The 15,993-nt window shown below is 46.2% G+C and overlaps 2 protein-coding genes and 1 pseudogene across 5 annotated transcripts in view; 1 reads left to right on the top strand and 2 right to left on the bottom strand.

Moving 5' to 3' along the window:
* Positions 1-15,993, top strand: part of SLC66A2 (solute carrier family 66 member 2) — a 63,692-nt gene that overhangs the window by 32,357 nt on the left and 15,342 nt on the right. For 2 of the 4 annotated variants that reach the window (XM_063076820.1, XM_063076823.1), the window contains exons 4-5: positions 4,946-5,125; positions 15,620-15,836. In XM_063076820.1, coding sequence (XP_062932890.1) covers positions 4,946-5,125; positions 15,620-15,836 — 397 coding nt within the window. The remainder of the gene's footprint in view (positions 1-4,945; positions 5,126-15,619; positions 15,837-15,993) is intronic. The other 2 variants (XM_063076824.1, XM_063076822.1) reach the window with 1 other exon arrangement.
* LOC134362118 (keratin, type II cytoskeletal 8-like) lies at positions 6,869-8,453 on the bottom strand (annotated as a pseudogene).
* On the bottom strand, positions 11,966-13,513 carry LOC134362020 (E3 ubiquitin-protein ligase XIAP-like). Its single transcript, XM_063077320.1, has one exon. It carries the CDS (start codon positions 13,485-13,487, stop codon positions 11,997-11,999), a length of 1,491 nt encoding a protein of 496 aa, XP_062933390.1. The 5' UTR covers positions 13,488-13,513; the 3' UTR covers positions 11,966-11,996.

Raw genomic sequence — 15,993 nt, 5'->3', positions numbered from 1 at the left:
AGGTGGATCTTGGACTTGGACCATGGGTGGGCACGTCCCACACGTGTCTAAGCAATGCTCACGTGGTGACAGGGAAGGTTGGTCTCTGGAAACTGGAAAGGAGCCCGGGTCTTGACTGGCAGCTGCCTTGCGGATGGAAAACTCCCTTTTTCTTTTGAGGGAAGCACCAGATGATTCCACCACCACTTTGAATCGATGCAGGGCAGCTCTGGAAGTAGGTTGAACGGCACAGGTGCAGTTACCCATGGCTGGAGGTGTTGTCCTCTCAGCTCCATGAGTCCCTCCTGCCCCCAAGCCTCAAGCGGCTCAGTTTTCTTCTCCCAGGTTTATCATGGTGTAATCGGCATGAGATAAACTGCACATAGAGTTTGCGATTTTGATAAGTGTTGGTGTATGTGTATAGCTGTGAATAACCTTCGCCCAAATTAAGACAGTGCAACACCCACCACCTCCAAAAGCTTCCTGTGCCTTTGGTAATCTCTAGCCCCCACCCCACAGGCAAGCACTCATTTGCCATCTGTCACGTGTGTTCATTTGTACTTTCTAGAGCTTTACATAAATGGAATCCTATGGTGTGTACTGTTTTGTTTGGCTTCTTTTGTTTGGCCTGGGTGGTAGTGTGTACCGTAGTCCATTCCATTCTGTCATGTGGGTGTACCACAGGGTTCTTGTTTGTTCACTGGCTGATGGACATTTGGGTTGTCTTTGGCTGTTGCAGATAGAGCTGTGATGAGACTGGCTGGATCATATGGTAAGAGGATGTTTAACTTTTTAAGAAACTGCCAAGCTGTGTTCCAGAGGGCTTCACCATTTTGCAGTGTGTGAGTTCTGTTGCTCTGTGTCCTCATTTGTGTGTCCTGTAGACTGTTTTTGTTTTTGGAAGCTGGCCAGTACAGGGACCTTGTGTTACCAGCACCATGCTCTAAACTACGGAGCTAGCTGGCCAGCCCTGCGGTTTTCATTTTCAGCCTTTGAATGGTGTCCGGGCATCTCATTGTGGTTTTGATTTGCATCTCACTCATGGTGTTGAGCATCTTTTCATGTGCTTATTTGTCATTTATGTATCTTGGATGGTGAAGTGTACAAATCTTCTGCCAACTTCTAAATTGATTGTTTTCTTATTGAGTTTTGAGAATTTTTTATATTTTTGATATAGGTCCTTTATCGGATATGTGATTTGTAACATTTTCTTCCAGACTGTGATTTGTCCTTTTAATCTCTTGATAGTTTCTTTTGACAAACAGAAGTTTAAATTTTTTATAAAATCTGGTTTATCAATTTGTTCTCTTATGGATTGCACTTTTGGTGTCATACCTAAGATATCTTTGTCTACGTTTAGGCCACATGGATTTTCTCCTGTTTTCTTCAAGTATTTTTTAAGTTTTAGGTTTTACATTTAGGTCTGTGACCAACTTTGAATCAATTTTTGTTTATGCTGTGAGACATGCCTCCAACTTCATTGTTTTTGTGTGTGGAGGTTCAAATATCCCGTCACTGCAGCACTTTTTGTTGAAGAGACTGTTTTCTCCACTAAATTGTCTTTGCATCCTTGTCGAAAGTTAGCTGTCCATGTGTGCGTGGATTTGTTTCTGGACCCTGCTCTGTTGCGTGGATTTATTTATCTGTCTTTGTGAGTCTGAGTCTCCAGTGAGCTTTCCTGGCATGTCACAGCTGGCAGACGCTGCTTCACACGTGTTGTTATGGCTGGTGGACCACACTTCATACTTGTTGTCATGGCTGATGGACGGCACTTCACGTGCGTTGTCGTGGCTGGTGGTAAGCACTTCACATGTGTTGTCTTGTCGCAGCTGGCAGACAGCAGTTCACGTGTGTTGTTGAGGCCCGTCCCTGGGAGAACAGCCGTGTCCTACGTGACTCCAAGAAGTCTCTAGAAAGCCTGTGCCTGGTTTCCTCTGGACTCTGTCCGATGAGACTTTTCTCTTTGTTGGTTTTCCTTTATATCCTTTTGCCGTAATAAATTATAGCTGTGAATGTGACTAACTGTGGGTGTCCTCCTAGAAAATCACCAAGCCTGGGATAGTCTTGGGGACCCAGACACAAACAACAGTGTTGACACTTTGAACACATGGACACTGTATGTCTCTCCATTTATTACTTAGGTCTTCTTTGATTTCTCTCACCAAAGTTTTGTAGTTTTCAGTGTATAGCTCTTGCACAGTGTCACATTTATCCCTAAGCATTTCATATTTTTTAATGCTATCATATATGGGTTATTTTTTAAATTTCAATTTCTCATTATTCATTGCTAGTAATCATAAATGCAGCTTATTTTTGTATAGTGATTTTATAGCCAGCAACCTTGCTGAACTCATTTATTAATTCCAGTGTTTTTTAGGGGATTCCTTAGATATTTTATAAATAAGATCATGTCATCTGCAGATAGAGACAGTTTTTTACTTACTTCTTTTCAACCTGGATGTTTTTATTTATTTTTCTTGCCTAATTGCCACGGCCTGAACTTCCAGCACAGTGCTGAACCACAGTGGTGAGAGTGGGCATCCTGGCTTGTTCCTGACCTTGGGGGAAAAGCAGTCAGTGTTTTGCCCCTGACTGGGTATGATGTCAGCTGTAGGTTTTCTGTGTTTTTAAAATCAGATGGGGGAGGTTCTCTTTTATTCGTCAGTTGTTAAGGATTTTTTTTTTTAATATCAGGAATGCATGTTTAATTTTATCAAATGCTTTTTCTGCATCTGTTGACATGATCATGTTTTTCTTTCTAGTTTATTAATATAATTGCATTGATTGAGTTACAAATATTAAAAACATCTTGCATTCCTGGGGCAAACCCTTTTTGGTCATGGTGCACTAAATTTTTTATAAATCATTGGATTTGATTTACTAAGCTTTTGTTGAGAATTTTTGCGTTTACGTTCATGAGGGATATTGGTCTATAGTTTTCCTGTTATGCCTTTATTTGGTTTCAGTATCACAGCAATATTGTATTATGGAATGAGTAGGCAATTATTCCGATTTCCAGTTTTCTAGAGGAGTTTCTGTAGAATTTCTAACTTAAACATTTGGTAGAATTTGCTAGTGAAGCCATCTGGACCTGGAGTGAACTTTTGTGGAAAGATTTTTAGCTATAGATGCAACTTTTTTAACAGATGTGGTGTTATTCTTGTTACCTATTTAACCTTGAGTGAGCTTTGGTAGTTTGTGTCTTTCATTTGTCTGTTTTATCGAAGTTGTTGAATTTATTAGCATAAAGTTGTCCATAGTATATACTGTCTCCTCATTGTTCGTTTGCTGTCTGTAGAGTCAGCAGTGACGTCGCGTGTTTCATTCTTGTTATTGGTAATTTACATCTTTTCTTTTTTTCCTGATCATTCTGCCTAGAGGTTGATCCATTTGTTGATCTTTTCAAAGAACCAGCTTTGTATTCATTAATTTTCTCTATTTTTCTGTTTTCTATTTTATTGATCCCGCTCTGATCCTAGTTATTTCCGCTTTGGACTTAATTTGCTTCCCAAATTAAACTGCTGGCATGTTGTTTTCGTTGTTTTTTTTTTTTTTTTTTTGTGCTTGGGATCCATTGTACCTCTTACATGTGTGATTTACAGTTTTCATAAAAGCAGGAAAAATTTTAGCCCCTTTTTTCCCTTCAAAATTTTATCTGTTCTCTCCTCCCCTAATTCAGAGACTCCAGTAACATGTATATTAGGCCTCTTGCCATCATCCCACAGCTCACTGATGCTCTGTTCATTTGAAAACATTCTCTCTTCTCTCCATTTTGCATTTTGGACAGTTTCTCCTGCTGTGTCTTCAAGTTCACTAATCTTTCCCTCTGTGTTGCCTATCTACTGTTAATCACATTCAGTGTTTTTATCACATGTTGTAATTTTTATCCCTAAGTATGTTTTCTCATCTTTAAAAGTGCATATGTGTTCCCCATGTGTCTACTTAACTTTTAGAATGTGCAGCATACAGGTATAATAACTATTTTGATATCCTTGTCTGCTGATTTGAATGTCTGCGTCAGTTCTGGGTTATTTTCAGTTGTCTAATTTGTCTCTTCACTGTGGGTCACATTTCCTTGCTAATTTTTGGTCAGATGCCAGGTTTGTGATCATTCCTTGTTGGGGGATGAGTATTTTGGGGTTCCTGTATGTGCCCTTCCACTTTGTTATGGGGCATAATGAAGCTCCTTGCTCCACTTCCATCTTTTCAGGTCTTGCTTTTAAGATCAGTTGGGTGGGACCAGAGCAGAGCTCAGGCCAGGCTAATTATGCCCCACTGTGAGGCAGGACCGTGCTGTGTGATGCACCCCGTGAATTTTGAGGCTTTCTGGTTGGCTGATGGAAGTGTGCACTACCCCTGGCCCCTCTGAATGCCAGGCTTTGTTATTGCTAACCCATCCGGGTAGTTCTCTCCTTGGCCTCAAGTAGTTTCCTGACAGGTGTGCATTGAGTGGTGCCCAGCCGAGGGCTTGTGGCGGCCTCTGCAGATCTTCCTGCTCTTCCTGTGTAGCTCACTCGTTCTGGTGCCCTGTCCAGCAAACACTAGCTGCCTTGTCTCCCGGGCTGTTAGTTCCATCTCCTCTTCAGAGGGGTTTTGCCGGGTTTGGCCTGGGTTCCCACATCCCACCCCATTCCACATCCTGGGAGTGCTCTCAAGGCAGTAACCTGGGACAATTTTGGGTTCACCTTACCTGTTTCCCATCTCTCAGAGATCACTGTCCTTCATTGCTTGATGTCTGGTGCCTTGAAAACACAGATTTTGTCCATTGCTTTATATATTTTGTCCATTTTTTGGTTGTTCGAAGTGAGAGTGTAAATCTTGTTACTGTTACTGCATCTTGGCTGGAAAGGGAAACGGCAGCTCAGTTTTGACTTTCCCAGCTTTTTTGTTCCTCTGTCCTGTGGCATCTCTTGGCTGCTTGGGTGTACACACCCGTCTAATACGGGGTCTTGTTCCTCTCCTGTAGCTGGAATTTGCAGAGTGGAAGCCTTCTGCTGGTCTAGCTGGGGTGTCTGCCCTTCTTCTCAAAAGGTGGCCTCAAGGAGTGGCTCTGCTTCCTTCACACAGGGCTGCCAGGCCACCCAGCTAGGGTTTCCTGGGCACCTGCCATCCCTCTGCTGCCCTCAAGAGCGCTCATCCACTTGTGGTAAGTGCGTGAGTTGGGGCTCTTCAGCGTATGTTACTAGGTCCACCGATGCTTGTTTTTGTGAGGCTCTATGCCTTGATTTTTGGTGATAGCAGATGAAATTGTAGCCCAGGTGAGTTGACTGGCTGAGATGGAGTTGGGTGTTCTGATTTGGTTGTTAGCAGCCTGGACAGGGACAAACGACTGCATTTACCAGGGACATTGAGCCAGACCGTCGAGACACGGCTGGGCATCACTGGGCTCCTCACTGCTCGAGCCCTCAGCACCCTCTGCCCTCTTCTTTCCTCTCAGAGTGCAGTAAGTGATGTTAAAATGCACATGGGGCTCTTTTTCTTTATTCAGTGCACTGATATATCCTCTTGGAAAGGGCCAGGCGGTGTCCCTGGTTCTGGCTTGTTTCTCTGGCGTTTCAGAAGCAGTGGTAAACCGGCAGGCAGGAGACAATTTCGGGAAGGGAAGCCTCCCTCCTGCAGACCCAGCTCCAATCCCACCTCCTCCAGGTCAGGCCTCGTTCTGCCTGTTCCCACCTCGTAGGGAGCATCGTCCTCATGTCTTACAGGGTGTGCCGCATGCGAGTGGATACTCTGTTCTCTGATGCGTGGAAAGGGCTGTTGCAGACGAGGGCATTTGCCTGATGAGAGTGCCGTCACCAAGACCTCCTGAGAAGAGACCTTACCTGATTTATTATTCACTCAAAACATATTTGATCCTCCTTTTCCTAACTGTGTAACTTTGCCAAAAGTCACCTAACGTTCTTGTTTCTAAGATTCCCTCCCCACGCAGATGTGGCATGGCCTGGCTGGATTAGTGCCGTGTGTCCCATGCGTCTGCGCCTCTGCTCCTGCAGTCTGCTTCACACCCCACTTTTCCCAGATCGCTGAGTCTCTGATGTGCATTATCTACATGCAGAGGGATGGCACTTCGGCTGCAGAAGGGGGATTTTCCCGTTAGGGTAGCCTTTCTATAAGAACGCAGGTGACAGCACGTTCAGGAAGGTGTGTTGGAAGGGGGACATCTGTTACTGTGGGCTGCATCCTGAGTGGTGCTGACATGAGTGGCGAGCATGATGCGCATTTTCATTGTCATCGCTGTGTTCAGATCTTCAGGTGGTTGGACCCCGTAGGATGATGATTTAAGAACTGATTCCTGAGCTCTGTTTAGAGTTTGGACTTGGTCTCAATGGTTGAAGTTTTATAAACCTGAGCAGTAGGAATTATTTTTAATATCTAAGGTCATCATAGTGAGTGATTAAAAAAGATCTGGGATGTCCTTAAAATGAATTATTTGGATACAACCCTTAGGAGGGGACAGTTTCTTGAACGTTGGATCCTGGGACGCCCACGCATGTTGTGACTCAGCCCTGTTCCATTTTCTTTCCACACTTGGCTCTGGTCTTTATGCACGAGGGTCCCTCCTTCATGCCAGGCTGGTAGAAGTGAGGGCCAGTGTGTTTACTGCGCTGCAGACGGTCAACGGGAGGGAGGGCCAGGATTTACCTGCATGTAACGCAGCCTCTTGCTTTCAGAAGGAATTCTTGGAAAATGAAACTGTGAGGTTTTGTTTCTGCCACAGATTAGCTTTGTTATGTGACGTTCACTTTCGCAGGTGTTTTTTTGAGGGGTGGGTTTGGTAGAGTCAGGGGACGCTTTATTTTGCAAAAGACAATTGAATTGGTTCTTAGTTGGAGAATGAGCAAGAGGGGGTACCCCAGGCAGTAGACTCCCCCCAAGGGTGGGCTGAGCCTCAGGTGGGTCTCCTGTTCCCCACACTCCCCAGTGCAGGTGCCTCCTCCACAGGCTCTGGGGCAGCCACAGGAGGAGGGAGGCTGGGAAGAGCTGCAGTGGCCGTTCTCTTGGGCAGGACATCGGAGGATGCGGACACCAGCTTCCCATCGCGGGACTTGATCTTCTTCACAACCACAGCCTCGTGGAGCTGGTGCGACTGAAGGGGCTGGAGCTCCTGCCAGAGCTGGTGGCAGACTGGCAGGAGGTCAGGCTGTAGCTTGGGCTTGCGAAGCTCAGCCCACCTGAGTAGCCGCTAGTGATCTTTGTATGGATACTCATGTTATTCATCCCAGACTCCCACTGGCTCTCCTCGCCCTCCAGCAGCTTGTGGTAGGTGGCGATCTCAATGTCCAGGCCCAGCTTGACGTTCAGAAGCTCCTGGTTCTCACGTATCTGCTGCGCCGCGTCCTGCTTGGCCTGCTGCAGGGCGGCCTCCAGCTCAGCCAGCTTGGTGTTGGTGTCCTCAAGGGCCAGCTCCCCACGCTGCTCGGCATCAGCAGTGGCAGCCTCCAGGGAAGTCCTCTGGCCTTTGAGGCCCTCAGTCTCAGCTTGGAGCCAGCTGATGTTCTTGTCCATCTCGGTGATCTCCGTCTTCGAGTGATGCAGGTCATCCCCGTGCTTCCCAGCCAGGGTCTGCAGCTCATACTTTATCTGGTCCATGCTCTCAGCCCCGTCGGCCCAGCTGCGTTTGGCGAGCTCCTTGTACTGGGCCTTGACCTCAGTGATGATGCTGTCCCTGACCAGGGAGCTGCAATTGTCCATGAACAGGACCACAGATGTGTTCGAGATCTGGGACTGCAGCTCATGGATCTCCTCTTCATACAGCTGCCTGAGGAAGTTGATCTCATCCGTCAGCCCTTCCAGATGAGACTCCAGCTCCACCCTGTTCACGTAAGCTTCATCCACATCCTTCTTGATGAGGACAAATTCATTCTCCATCTCTGTATGCTTGTTGATCTCATCCTTGTACTTATTCTTGACGTCCTCCACTAGCGCCTGCGTGTTGTTAAGATCTGCCTCTGGTGTCAGCTTCTCCTGGCCCAGTAAGTCCAGCTGCCACCGAAGGTTGTTGATGTAGCTCTCGAACATGTCCATGTTGCTCTGAGCCATCTTCTGCTGCTGCAGGAGGCTTCACTTGGTCTCCAGCATCTTGTTCTGCTGCTCCAGCAACCGCACCTTGTCGATGAAGGAGGCAAACTTGTTGTTGAGGGTCTTGATCTGTTCCTTCTCCTGGGTGCCACAGCATGGAGGGGGAGCCCACCTTCCATATTAAGGGGGTTCAGCAGGCTCTGGTTCACTGTGACGGTTGTGATGCTCCCCATACCACCTACCCCAGCATAGCCCCTACCCACATTCAGGCCACCCTGGATGCTGCTGCCCACACAGGAGAAACTCGAGGAGCTGATGTGGGCACTGGGCACACTCATGTATGAAGAACTGCTGAAGGCCTGGGGTCCAGAGGTGGACACCTTGTAGGACTTCTGGGTCACCCTGATGGATGTGGTGGAGGCTGGAGTGGAGGCAGGCAGGCCAAACCAGGTAGAAATTCAAGAAGGAGCTGAGAAGCTGCTCTAGGTAGGACCTCGCGAGTGTTTTTGGTGTGTTAACTCTGATTAATTTTGCTTGCATTTCTCACTGGTGATTCTTTCATGGACTTGATATAGCCAGGTTTTGTGGCAGTGACAGACACATGGCTGCCCACCTATGGGTCTCAGTAGCTGTGCTCTGGGAGGGTCTTGAGTGTCCACAGGGGCCCTGGCAGTGTCCCGGTCTTCCTGCCCCTTCACTCCTGTCCAGTGAGACTGCGGGGCTGTGTTTTGGGAGAGGCTGGCTTAGGTGCCAACTCTCTAGTGGCCTCTCCGTTTCTTCATCTCCCTGCTGAGTCCATGACAGCGAGCTCAGCTTCACTGTGCATGGAGGAGATTGATGAGAGTGTTGACCTCACCTCTCCAGCATAGGGCTGTTTTTAACTGTGGAGTATGCATAAAGCAAATGTACTTCACAGGGCCTGGTTTTCCAAAGCCTTGCAGTTTCAAATGTTGACCTTGCAAAGGACAGAAAAATTCCCCCAGGCTATAATCTCTGTTGTAAGATAAAGAATTGTAACATAGCAAGGTTGCTGGTTCAAAGATAGACAAGTTACTGATTGATATGTAAAGATACTGGGAATTTGTGTAGGGAGAAGGAATGTTTGCTAAGATCAGCTTTTTGGTGGATCACTTAAATTGCCTTATGAAATGTCACTTTGCTTGTTTCACTGAAAGTTACCAGCCTATATTGTTAAACTATAATCCCACCTATGTTCTCTTCGTGTAACTTCCTGGTCTGGAGAATAAATGCAGGAAGAGAACCCCAATTTGGGGTTAATTTCCCAAATGCGGGGTTAATTTCCCAAATGGAAGGAATGCCTCGCTCTTGAGGGTTCCAGGAGAGTAACCCCTTTCAGGGCTTCTCACTGCTCAGAAGAGATGGACTTTGAGTAATCTTTGTGGCTCCATCACCCAGGGGGAAAGGGGTGACAAAATCCATGGGAGGCAAAGCAACATTAACTTTCAGTGTGGACAGGTTCTGGCTGTCTGTGTGGATGATTTGTTTGGCTAGAACAGCTTCGGAAAACCTGCTCATGACACAGTGGGGGTGTGTGGACCAGCAGAGCAGGGCCTGAGACAGAAGGAAACAGGAGGCTGCCCACTGGCCAGCCAGTCAGAGGCAGCCTCGGGCTCCAGCTCCCCGCAACCCCCAGGGCCACGGTGAAGCCCCAGACCCGAGGTGAACTCAGCTGTCAGTGAGTTCAGCACTCGGCACCCTGGGGGTGGGTGGAGTGAGAGTCTGTGACCCCATGTTCCCTCCGTGGGCACTGTCCAGCACATGGAAGTCCTGCTGTTCCTGCAGCCTTGGGAGGCTCTGTGCTCTTGGTCACCTTGCTACAGGGAAGCCGTTAGCACCCGGTGTGACACACGCACATTCCTGCTGGCAGAAAACGGCTTTGCCATCTCATCTGTGGGCTCGGCACCTGTGTTGCAGTTACTGGCGGCTGCATGACAGTTGTTTCTACTGGGCAGTGAGCCAGCGGCTGTGGCTGCACCAGCGTTGCTCCCCCGGTGTCTAGCAGTGCGCCTGGTCCTGCCGCGAGGCTGCGCCAGCACCCACTGCCACCCTTGCCACTGATGCCACAGGCCCTCCCTTCACTGGCCTCCCCTAGGTTCTCATCAGCTCCTGGGACACCACCGGCTCTTCACCCCACGTCCCTTAGCTTCGTTTTCCAGGTGTGAGGTGTTTTTTAGGATTCAGCCGCTCCTTAAATCTGAACACACCCCAGCCACCAAAGCCTTGGCCCCACGCTCATCCTGTCCACTGCCTTCCTGCCATGGCCTCGTTCCTCTGTGTTGAGATTGTGTCAGGGCCTGTTCAGGCCCAACTGCGCCAGGATGGCGCCTGGGACACTCAGACCCCCCTCTGCTCACCTCCGTCTTGTTGGGGAGCCTCAGGCTCAGACCTGGTCTAGGGTGTGGGGTCTCCTCCTGTGACCTCATCTCCACCCTCATGCAGATGCAGCTTGAGGCAGGCGCCTGGTTCTCACTTGGTGGGACTCAGAGTGTGCAATACCAGCTGTGCCGTGAGTGTAGACCATGCCCCAAGTATCAAGGACTTAGCACAAAAAGTAGAATGTAAGGTGGCTTAGGTTTCTTTTACACTGACTTCTTGTTGAATGATCATATTTTATTTACACTGGGTAAAATGAAATACTTGTATATGATTAACAAGACTTTCACCTGTTTCTTTCACGTGTTGTCATGGCCACCAGGAAGTTCATAGAGCGCAGCTCTGTTGTGAGTCTCTGGGCAGCACTGGCCCAGGCCCCCTCTGGTCTGCTGTGGTCGTCAGTCCCCCCACCCCCTCCATCCTGATGTCTCCTGAGGACGTGCTCGCAGCCACCTCTTCTAGGGTCTGGAGGCCCATCTGTCCCGCTGACTCCACATTCTTTTTTTTTTTTTTTTTTTTTCATTTTACAAAATCAGAAATATTTATTTTGAAACACGATATGAAGACATGGTCTACCTGTCAGAAAACTACCACTCAGAAATATTTTTCATCCACAAAGCAGGAAAAACAGAAAAACATATAAATTTCACATTCGCACCAAAAAGGTTAACTGCCCTGCCTTCTTGGATTAGAAAAACTAAAGCTGAACGATAAGTAGTTTTGCAGGTGTTTGAACATGCCTAAGCCTTTAAATCAGTAAAATACTTTCTAAAACTTCTGATTACAAAAGTAATACACACTTATAAAAAATTCAAACACACACACACAAAAGAAAGTGAAAGGTCCCTGTAAACCCCCTCAGGGACCCATCCCCCCACCCCCCTCAAGAGACACCACACTTAACAGTTTAGTGCATCTTTCCAAATCTTCTGTTCTACAGATATACAAAATGCACACACCTCAATTTGGCTCACACTATAAACAGTGATTTGCCACTTGCATTTTATACTTATATATCTTTGACACCTTTTCATATTAGTAGAAGTTGGCTAGATGGTATTCTATCATTAAATGCCATTTAAAATCATTCACATAAGTATGTATTTATAACTTTCAAAGAAAGCAGACAGAATCCTAAAACACAAACATTAAAAAATAATCTCTATCTTTCCACCAGTGTGGAACAGTTCATTCCTTTTTCACACAAACAAATTATGTGATTGGGGAGATTAACTCTAATCTCCACATTTATACAGAATGCTCCATTTGTTAAGCCTATCTGAAAAGAATGAAAAATTCAAATGATTAATTCATTTACACTTAGAAACTAAGTAAGTATACTACAAATACACATTGTGATCAGTTATAATATGATGCTTCTCAGTCTAGGGTTTCAATTAAATAACAGTAAAAAATGGATAAATAATACAGCTAATAAAATCCAGAAATTCAAATTTTAGATTGCCAACTAAAACACTGCTGTTTACATTTTTTCTACTTGGTAGCAAATGCTAATGGAATTCAGTGCTGATTACTTAAAGTCGGTTCACATCACACATTCAATCAGGGTAATAAGAATATAACATGCCTACTGTGGAGTTAGATTAAGACATAAAAATTTTTTGCTTGAACGTAATGACTGTGTAGCACATGGGACATTTGTCAACTGCTTCAGCACATTGCTTACAAGTGACCAGATGTCCACAAGGAATAAAAACTATGGCAATATTTCTATCTATACAGATTTTGCAAAGCTTCTCTTCTTGCAGGCGCCTTAGCTGCTCTTCAGTACTAATCTCTTTCTGCAATGAAGTCTGACTTGATTCATCTTGTGTACTATCTTTCTGGGCACTCACTAGATCTGCAACCAGAACCTCAAGTGATTTATAGTTGCTCCCAGATGTCTGAATTTTTTCTTCCATTATTTTCTTAATGTCCCTGAAATTGAATCCCATTCGTATAGCTTCTTGTACCATAGGATTCTGGAAAACGGTATCATCAATTCTTTTAGTTGGTGATGGTGTTTTTTCAGCAGTTGTTGCCAGAGATTCTTCAAGTGAACGGGTTAAATGAATATTGTTTATATATTCTTGTCCCTTCTCTTCTAACAGATATTTACACCCTGGATACCACTTAGCATGTTGTTCCCAAGGGTCTTCACTGGGCTTCCAATCAGTTAGCCCTCCTCCACAGTGAAAGCACTTTACTTTATCCCCTTCGCCTAAAGCATAAAATCCAGCTCTTGCAAGCTGCTCCTTGTTAACTGAGTACATCCATGTCCCAAAAGTAATGATCCGTGCTTCATAATCTGCCATGGCTGGATTTCTTGGAAGATTTGTTGAATTTGGGAAACTCCTATCAGAACTCACATCAGATTCACTTCTAATATTAATGTTCCGGCCCCAAACAAAGAAGCAATTAGGAAAGTGTCTCTTGTGTTCTGACCAGGCACGATCACAAGGTTCCCAATTTTTCAGTTTTCCACCACAACAAAAGCACTGCACTTGATCATCAATACCTGTGTAGTAGAGTCCAGCACTAGCTAACTCTCTTGGGGTTAAGTGGGCATAGTCTGGCCAGTTTTGAAATGACTTTAATCTAGCTTCTTCATTACACATGGCAGGGTTCCTCGGGTATATGGTGTCTGATATATCTACAACCTGTCCAGTTCTCAAAAGATAGTCTGCATGAGTCTCAGATGGCCTGTCTAAAGCAAAACGATTTCTGTTTCCCAGACAGTTTTCAATTTTGAACTGACCATTTTGGACACCAGGATTTGTAGGTTGTGCGGCACTATTTTCAAAATAAAAGCCGTTGATAAATCTGCAATTTGGGGATACTTTCCTGTGTCTTCCAACTGCTGAGTCTCCATACTGCCGTCTATCAACTGCTGCATGACAACTAAAGCACCGCACAGTATCTCCTTCACCAGTATAAAGAAAACCCGCTCGTGCCAGTGTTGATGCTGAAACAGGGCTACTACTTGGAAAATTAGCAAATGTTTTTAATCTATTGAACTCTTCTACAAATTCTTCATCCTTATTGATGTCTGCAGGTACACAAGTTTTAGATCCTTCAAAACTGTTAAAAGTCATCTTCTCTTGAAAATAGGACTTGTCCACCTTTTCACGCCAGAAGAGCCGGCCGCGATCAGCTTGGTCCCGAACAGAGGGTCTCGGAGGAGGGGCAGCCCGAGCCCCAATCTGGAAATGCCAATTCCGCTCCGCAGCCGGGCCCCCTCGCTGACTCCACATTCTGCCCTCAGCCTTGAGCCCTCAGCCTTGAGGTGTTAGCTGTGTGTGTCCTTCTCCCATTAAATGCTAGCTCCCAACGCCCACCTTCCTGCCCGGCAGCCTCCACCCTCCTGCTGTCTCTGTGAAACTGGCTGCTCTGGTCTGTTCTTCTGCGCTTGGCTCATTCACTCAGCCTGATGTCCTCAAGGTGCGTCCATGTTGCAGCATGTCGCATACTTTCCTTCCTTTTTAAGGCTGAATAATAGGTCTGTACCACATGTCTGTCCATTCGTCAGTTGGTGGACATCTTTGACTGCTGTGAGTAATGCTGTTGTGAACATGGGTATATAAAGATCTTTCTTGTTCAGATCCCTGCTCTCAGTTCTGTTGGTTGTATACCCAGAAGTGGGATTGCTAGGTTATGTGGTAGTTTTATCTTTAATTTTTTTGAGGAGGTGTTTTGCACAGTGGCTGTACCATTTCACATTCCAAGCAGCAGTGTGTATGGTTCCGTTTCTGTACATGCTCATCAGCACTTGTTATTCTGGTTCTTTTGATAGTAGTCATTCCCATGGGTGTGAAGTGGTGTCTCATTGTGGTTTTAATTTGCATTTCCCTGATGACCAGTGATGTTGACCATCTTTTCATATGGTTGTTATTCATTAGTATATCTTCTGTGGAGAAATATCTAGTCAAGTCTTTGCCCATTTTTGAATCAGGTTGTTTGCTTTCTTGTTGTTGAGTTGTAGGAGCTCTTTATATGTTCAGGATCCAAGTTCCTTATCAGATACATGATTTGTAAATATTTTCTTTGGTTTCATGGGCCTTTTCACTTTGTTAATTTGTGTCCACAGAAGTTTTAAATTTTGGTGAAGTCCCATTAACCTGTTTTTTCTTTTGTTGCCTGTGTTTTTGGTGATGTCAATGTCAAGAAGTCAATGACAAACAAATCCAGTGTCATGAAGATTTTCCCAATGTTTTCTTCTAAGAGTTTTGTAGTTTTAGGAATTACATTTAGGTCTTTGATCCATTTTGAGTTAAATTTTGTATATGGTGTAAGGTGTAAGGGTCCAATTTCATCTTTTTCTTAGAAACTTTTTAATGAGAACTTTCCGTTAGTCATCTGCCATCAACTCCTTCCCAGAGAATGTAAAATAGAAAGACACCTGCCAGACTGACCTCAGAGCAGTTTCCCATGTCCCTTGGACCCTCACCTGGTGTCCTGTGTCCATCTGGCCACTTGTCCAGCCTGCCCTTGCTGTAGCTGGGGCTTCCTCAGGAGCTCACACAGGCTTGCACCCTGCTGTGTTCTGAGAGGCAACGCCCACCCTGCTGTGATCTCAGACTGCACGCTGTGTTCATCCCTCCTCTGGCCCTGCCTCCACCCTCCCCATTCCTAGCTCAGATGGCAGCAGTGTTCTCAGACCTGGTGAAGGACTAGAGTGGGAATTGGGGCTTGGATCTGAGAGCAGCTTGGACACCCACCCTCACTGTGCAGCCCAGCCCCACAGGATGGCCAGCCCCAATGCCTCTCAGCCTCATCCACCAGCAGCCTTGCCCTGGACCTGCTGACCTAAGGGTGCGGTCAGGCATGAGCGTGTCACCCCTCGCAGGCTCCCTGGCAGGTTTATCCCCGTTATCTGATGTTTTCCCACAGTCCCCTTGAAGCTTCCTCTGCTATGCCTCATCTAATTTGCTAATTTGTGTGAGTGCTTGTGAATGTGGTTTCTACAGTATATATCATCACCAAAAGATATTGTTCTAGCAAATAAGTGTGTAGTAATAATAATGGCGTGCCGTAATTGAGCCCTTATTATGGGTTAGGCACATTAGAAGACTCATAAAATGAACTCACATAACCATCAGAACAGTCCTGAGAGGAGGCACTGTCACTTCCTTCTCCTCACACCAACCTTGACCTGCTTAGGCCTCTCTTCACACTGACCTTGACCTGCACAGGCACTTGAGGTTGTTTTCTCTCTCTGTCTCCCTAGACTTCGATCCCCACCACTTCTGGCACTGGAGCAGCTTCTCAGACTACGTTCAGTGTGTCCTAGCCTTCACAGGTGTGGCGGGCTACATCACGTACCTGTGCATTGACTCGGCCCTGTTTGTGGAGACCCTGGGCTTCCTGGCCGTGCTGACTGAGGCCATGCTGGGCGTGCCACAGCTGTACCGCAACCACCGCCATCGCTCCACGGAGGGCATGAGGTAGGCAGTTGTGCTGCTGAGGATGTCCCCTCAGCACCAGGGGCACCGTGCCCACAGACTTGGTAAAAATGAAACGTGTGCAAATCTAGCTGCCTTATTTTCTATTGTGGTTTGTAAAGCTGCTGGTTAAGGAGCATATTGGATTTAGAGACGCTGG

This window comes from Cynocephalus volans, chromosome 13 (genome assembly GCF_027409185.1).
Source record: "Cynocephalus volans isolate mCynVol1 chromosome 13, mCynVol1.pri, whole genome shotgun sequence".
NCBI classification, from domain to species: domain Eukaryota; kingdom Metazoa; phylum Chordata; class Mammalia; order Dermoptera; family Cynocephalidae; genus Cynocephalus; species Cynocephalus volans.
Note: the sequence above shows the minus strand (reverse complement) of the source record. Positions and strands in the feature narration are given on the sequence as shown.

Excerpts from the sequence above, each read along its gene's own strand:
- LOC134362020 (XM_063077320.1), bottom strand. The coding sequence starts at position 13,487 with ATGACTTTTAACAGTTTTGAAGGATCTAAAACTTGTGTACCTGCAGAC.